At 39.8% G+C, this 7,010-nt stretch overlaps 1 protein-coding gene across 1 annotated transcript in view; it reads right to left on the bottom strand.

Moving 5' to 3' along the window:
- Positions 1-296: 296 nt before the first annotated feature.
- LOC311070294 (uncharacterized protein) overlaps positions 297-7,010 on the bottom strand; it is a 19,524-nt gene continuing 12,810 nt past the window's right edge. The window contains exons 4-5 of the mRNA XM_084094075.1: positions 1,836-1,960; positions 297-1,747 (exon numbers count right to left, since the gene is read on the bottom strand). Of these exons, the coding sequence (XP_083950201.1) occupies positions 1,907-1,960 (54 nt within the window). The 3' untranslated portion in view covers positions 297-1,747; positions 1,836-1,906. The remainder of the gene's footprint in view (positions 1,748-1,835; positions 1,961-7,010) is intronic.

The raw sequence follows: 7,010 nt of genomic DNA, 5'->3' as shown, positions 1-7,010 counted from the left end.
TGCTACTCAATAGTCGAATAATCATCAATAATAATTTTTAGTAATTCATAGTCTTAGAGGCCTACACGAACTGCAGAAACAAGCAGAATGTGTGAAAACTCAGTTTCAGTACCAAATCATTTTCACAAATACAATTATATTGAATTCAGAAAATTTCACTATGGAATACTTTATCTATCATAATTTCAATTTAGTACGTCATCATTTCAACTTTTCATCTCATAATTATGACGCATAGTCATAATTTCAACTTTTTAAGTCATCATTTCGACTTTTTGTCAATTACGCCTTTTTAATGTTTTTAAAGTCATAATTTGGTTGTTGACTATAGTAGTGTTGCACCTGCATGTCCACTATAACTCGCTTGTGAGAGTCAGAGTGTGTAAAGTAAGCTCTCATTAGTGTTAGTAGAGTATTACTGGACTGGTAGGGTTAGAATAAGTAATATTACAATAAAATATCTGTTGGTGGGCATCGCGATAAAGAGTTAGCAGATATTAAGCACATATTAAAATTAACATTTTTCAACCGAGCGAGTCTGCGCATGAGAGGCCTTCTTCAACTTTTTAATTCAGAATTACAATGACGCCTTTTTAATGTAATGCTTAAAACGTTTTTTAGTCATAATTTGGTTGTTGACTATAGTAGTGTTGATGATGAAACGTGCTAGTGCTTTTTGTACCTCTCTGGTATTATAGTGTTTCAAGATGGCGGAACGACACGGAAGCCTCCTTGGACTTACCCGCCCCATGTAAATAACAGATAAGAAATGATCTGATTTTAAGAAAGATCATTTTACACCCATGAGGACATATTTATGAATAAAGATGATGATTTTAGCTAATAAAATACCATTTTTCAATCTACACATGAGAGACCTTCAGAAGTCAGAACTTCAGCGGTTTAGGCCCGTTGGCGAAAACACTGCATGTGTAAGGTAGTTTTCCAGATTTTCACCCAAAATCAAATACTGTATGACACTTTTCAAAGTTAGAATAACCTGTTGTGTTCTGACACAAGGCCATTAACCGGTTCTTTTTGTTTTATAAATGTACTTTGCTTATTTCTAAATATCAACCTGATAAATATGAATTCACGATTAAACAAGATAATTTTTAAGAAAAAACATTTTTAAGAAAAATACAACTAAACCATGATAATGTTTAGTTTAGATGTGGATGATTAAGTTTCAGGCGTAGTGCAACCAGATTTCTCTAACATCTCACTCACAACGCAAAACGTTGTAAATAAACATTTTCAAACTGTAATTTTATTTTATTGATTATGGTGATTTAAAGTTTTTGTTATTAACTAATACCTTTATCTTTTAACTAACATCTAACCCCAAATAAACAGATAATGGAATGTTCACAATCTACATTGTTAGATATTCTCCTATGTATCTAAGTAGTTGTGCTTAAATCTTTGGCTGTATTTTGTCACACCGTAGTGATGCAAAGTTCCACACTCTATGGACTAACTTATCAGACACTCACCACACTGATGTTAACATCACCATATATTGTCTTTTCTACCATGATTGGAGCAACTATTGTCCCACCATTCTTCTGGTCAATTGTGAAGGTAAGCTGATTAGGGATCTGAATTAATAGCCGTCCGAATGATGTAGAATTATTATTATTATTATTATTAGTATTATTATGCTGTCGTTGTAGATGGTTGTTAGGCTGTTGGTTTGTCATGTTTCCAGAATGTGTTTGAATGCTCAGCGTCTGAACGTCACCATCTGTTAAAAAAAAAAAAAATTTTAAGAAGATTGAAGATTGAGAAACATATTCACTACTAACAAAGTAAAATTATAAATCTTTTCCTACGTTTGATATTCTTTTTTCTGATTTTTTTCACTATGGACTTGATCCTTTTTAATGCTGTTTTCTCTCCATATTTATTCTGTAGTTCCTCTACTGTATCTTCCAACCTCCCTGTTGTTCTTCTCCAGCTGTATTAACCAAAGACAAGCAGTTAGAAGAATCAAATGTATGTACAGCAAAAATAAAGTTAACATAAAATAAACACATTCATACACCAGTTCGTCTGTTTTCATTTAGCATACACCAGAGTTCAAACATTCACTTTTTCTAAGACCAGATTAATATGGCAACCAAAGTCAATGAACCGGCTGATGCTGCAGGTGTTAGAGCACATGATGGACGGTGAACAGCAGGTTAAACCAGAGTTAAAACAATAGTCTATGTTAGGACAATAGTATCTGATAATAGCTGATAACGGTCAAAGTGCGAGATAAGGTGCAAGTAGCTAAACTAAACATTTCATATTTGACAAATGTTTTGAGAAATGTTAAACAACTACAAAAATAATCAATTTGTTTCTAATTTCTTTTTTTCTAAATTGTGATTTAATGTGAAAGGAGAAGAAACACATAACATGTGTACATGAATGAATGTGTACAATTTAATAAACGTATTTACCTAACATCCATAGCCTTCGTTAAATTAAGACTAAGTTCCTTTTTTTTTGTGGACAAAGTGAACTTTGGAGCACTTAGCGAGTCAAAAATAAGTGCCATTTGGAACTCTTTTTATCAAAAAAATATATGTTGATAATGATTAGTTATGCCAAATGATAGTTTGGCATGCATGGGATTGGTTGTCCATAGTGAGAGAAATACTTTTATTATAGAAATGGCTATTCTTTATTCTATTCTTTAATCCACAAATAAAATAGGTTTTTATACCTGCTCAAGTACTTCTTGATGAGTTTCTTCTGTATTAAACAGCGAATCTTCTCAGTCAGATCGTCGCAAGATCTCAGGAATCCTCTCACACTGCTCGTGTTCACGCGCTCCATCGCTGCACTTGTGTGTATGACTCGAACGATTCAAACTTCTCTCTGGCGACATGTAGGACTTGTTGGTTATGCAGGAACTAGTTATTTATGGCTTTCCTGAGGCCAACCTCCATACATTCTACACAACAGGGTGGGTGGACCCCAGCCTGATAAATATTTCACGACATTACACGCTCTACTCTAGCTCTACTAGCCTCGGACTGCTGCGCCACTGCAACAAAAGTTGAAAGTCCTGAACCTGACGCAAACTTCTGACCCACAAACTTCTGCGCATTAACGCACAAGGCACGATTGTACCGCAAGGGAGATTCCAGGAACATTGCAGGAGATTCAGTAGACTCTTTGAAAAGCTGAAAAAATGGCGACGCAAAACCTAAAGGAGAGCGACTCCCCGTTGAGTTCTGGCGATACGGGGTACAATTATCCTCCGGTGTGTGAGTGTGCCACGGGCAAAGAGTGTCGTTTAAGAGATATGCTGGACTCTATGTTTAAAGATTATTTTAGAGGCCAAATGGTTGGCTTGATGCACAGGATCATCGACGCTGCGCGTGATATGAAAAAAGATTGTGCGCAGGATACCAAACGTGTGACAAATCTCAAAAATGAAATGGATGTCGTAAGAGGCTTGACAAAGCCATGGCCTGATGTAACGCCCATGTTTTTTAACGGCAAAGAGCCGAACGGCGTAATCCTCAGAAAAGTTCTGGATGTGTTGGGTGGATGTTGTGACGAATTCGAAATCACAGAAATACTCGCTATATGGACTTTTGTAACGGATCTCTGTGTGTCACTGGTGTCAAAAAATGCAAAAACTGACGTTGGTGAATTAGTTGAAAGTCTGGTCAACTATAGCCTGGAGCAAAACATGATAGCCTGCAGAGATTTTTTATTCTGGTTAGACCATCTGTAAATGTCGTTATTGTCATTTTACTTCAATGTATGAAAGTATAATGTTGAAATAAAATTCTGGTAAAAAATGTCTGAGCTCATAATATTTAGAATAATTCAATATTTCAATATTTGTTTTCTGCATTTTAATTACCATATTCCCGAGGCGGCAATACAGTTGTATCAAATGATACAACTGTTTTGCCCGCCGTGTACAGAAGAAAGGACATTTTGTGGTGTTGTTCTTGTTCTCATTACATTTTTTAATAAGATGATGCGTTCTGCCATGGATGACTAGACACTAGTCCGGCAGAGAGAAGGGCTTGAGTGGACACGCCCTGTGGTCACATTTTTATGTCTTCACCCTTTTCCCCGCTTCGCAACTGAGAGCTTTCCACCCCTGCGACATCCGTTTCAGGCCAAACGGAGGAGTTTACTTAAACATGGAAATGTCTCACCAGCAACCTCCGGCTTGTCACAATCCTGGCATGCGTCGGGAACAGGAACGCCTTGACACCTTTCAGAATTGGACTCTTGCACCAGTAAGTCCGGCCGAGCTTGCCAAAAGTGGTTTCTACTACCTTGGTCAGGGCGACAGAGTGGCTTGCTTCAGTTGTGGAGGCCAGCTTAGCAACTGGGAACCGGGAGATCGTGCAGTATCAGAGCACCAGAGACATTACCCCAACTGCCCTTTCATTCGAGGTGACCGTGCAGATAATGTACCTTTATCTAGCCTTTTCAATGCATCGGCAATGCAACGGTGTGAAGAAAGGTCGCTCACATTTGTCTACTGGCCCTCAAGAATAACTGTTCGACCAGACCAATTGGCTAAGGCTGGTTTTTACTATGTTGGTCGTAATGATGACGTGAAGTGCTTTTCATGCGATGGTGGACTCAGATGTTGGGAGTCTGGTGATGATCCATGGGTAGAACATGCCAAGTGGTTTCCAAGATGTCAATACCTGCTGCAAGAAAAGGGCCAAGAGTTTGTTCATCAGATTCAAGCAAGATTTCCAAGACTATTTGAGCGGCTATTGACTCGGGGATGCAGCTTCATTTGTCTGGGCCGTCAGGCCACACTCAAATTCCATCTCCAAAGCAGGATTGTTCTCTTGTTCTCTCACAAATTCTCTCGAGTCACTGTCTCCATGAGTCAATAGCCGCTCAAATAGTCTTGGAAATCTTGCTTGAATCTGATGAACAAACTCTTGGCCCTTTTCTTGCAGCAGGTATTGACATCTTGGAAACCACTTGGCATGTTCTACCCATGGATCATCACCAGACTCCCAACATCTGAGTCCACCATCGCATGAAAAGCACTTCACGTCATCATTACGACCAACATAGTAAAAACCAGCCTTAGCCAATTGGTCTGGTCGAACAGTTATTCTTGAGGGCCAGTAGACAAATGTGAGCGACCTTTCTTCACACCGTTGCATTGCCGATGCATTGAAAAGGCTAGATAAAGGTACATTATCTGCACGGTCACCTCGAATGAAAGGGCAGTTGGGGTAATGTCTCTGGTGCTCTGATACTGCACGATCTCCCGGTTCCCAGTTGCTAAGCTGGCCTCCACAACTGAAGCAAGCCACTCTGTCGCCCTGACCAAGGTAGTAGAAACCACTTTTGGCAAGCTCGGCCGGACTTACTGGTGCAAGAGTCCAATTCTGAAAGGTGTCAAGGCGTTCCTGTTCCCGACGCATGCCAGGATTGTGACAAGCCGGAGGTTGCTGGTGAGACATTTCCATGTTTAAGTAAACTCCTCCGTTTGGCCTGAAACGGATGTCGCAGGGGTGGAAAGCTCTCAGTTGCGAAGCGGGGAAAAGGGTGAAGACATAAAAATGTGACCACAGGGCGTGTCCACTCAAGCCCTTCTCTCTGCCGGACTAGTGTCTAGTCATCCATGGCAGAACGCATCATCTTATTAAAAAATGTAATGAGAACAAGAACAACACCACAAAATGTCCTTTCTTCTGTACACGGCGGGCAAAACAGTTGTATCATTTGATACAACTGTATTGCCGCCTCGGGAATATGGTAATTAAAATGCAGAAAACAAATATTGAAATATTGAATTATTCTAAATATTATGAGCTCAGACATTTTTTACCAGAATTTTATTTCAACATTATACTTTCATACATTGAAGTAAAATGACAATAACGACATTTACAGATGGTCTAACCAGAATAAAAAATCTCTGCAGGCTATCATGTTTTGCTCCAGGCTATAGTTGACCAGACTTTCAACTAATTCACCAACGTCAGTTTTTGCATTTTTTGACACCAGTGACACACAGAGATCCGTTACAAAAGTCCATATAGCGAGTATTTCTGTGATTTCGAATTCGTCACAACATCCACCCAACACATCCAGAACTTTTCTGAGGATTACGCCGTTCGGCTCTTTGCCGTTAAAAAACATGGGCGTTACATCAGGCCATGGCTTTGTCAAGCCTCTTACGACATCCATTTCATTTTTGAGATTTGTCACACGTTTGGTATCCTGCGCACAATCTTTTTTCATATCACGCGCAGCGTCGATGATCCTGTGCATCAAGCCAACCATTTGGCCTCTAAAATAATCTTTAAACATAGAGTCCAGCATATCTCTTAAACGACACTCTTTGCCCGTGGCACACTCACACACCGGAGGATAATTGTACCCCGTATCGCCAGAACTCAACGGGGAGTCGCTCTCCTTTAGGTTTTGCGTCGCCATTTTTTCAGCTTTTCAAAGAGTCTACTGAATCTCCTGCAATGTTCCTGGAATCTCCCTTGCGGTACAATCGTGCCTTGTGCGTTAATGCGCAGAAGTTTGTGGGTCAGAAGTTTGCGTCAGGTTCAGGACTTTCAACTTTTGTTGCAGTGGCGCAGCAGTCCGAGGCTAGTAGAGCTAGAGTAGAGCGTGTAATGTCGTGAAATATTTATCAGGCTGGGGTCCACCCACCCTGTTGTGTAGAATGTATGGAGGTTGGCCTCAGGAAAGCCATAAATAACTAGTTCCTGCATAACCAACAAGTCCTACATGTCGCCAGAGAGAAGTTTGAATCGTTCGAGTCATACACACAAGTGCAGCGATGGAGCGCGTGAACACGAGCAGTGTGAGAGGATTCCTGAGATCTTGCGACGATCTGACTGAGAAGATTCGCTGTTTAATACAGAAGAAACTCATCAAGAAGTACTTGAGCAGGTATAAAAACCTATTTTATTTGTGGATTAAAGAATAGAATAAAGAATAGCCATTTCTATAATAAAAGTATTTCTCTCACTATGGACAACCAATCCCATGCA

Source organism: Abramis brama, assembly GCF_963993115.1.
Source record: "Abramis brama genome assembly, chromosome: 20".
In the NCBI taxonomy this organism is placed as follows: domain Eukaryota; kingdom Metazoa; phylum Chordata; class Actinopteri; order Cypriniformes; family Leuciscidae; genus Abramis; species Abramis brama.
Note: the sequence above shows the minus strand (reverse complement) of the source record. Positions and strands in the feature narration are given on the sequence as shown.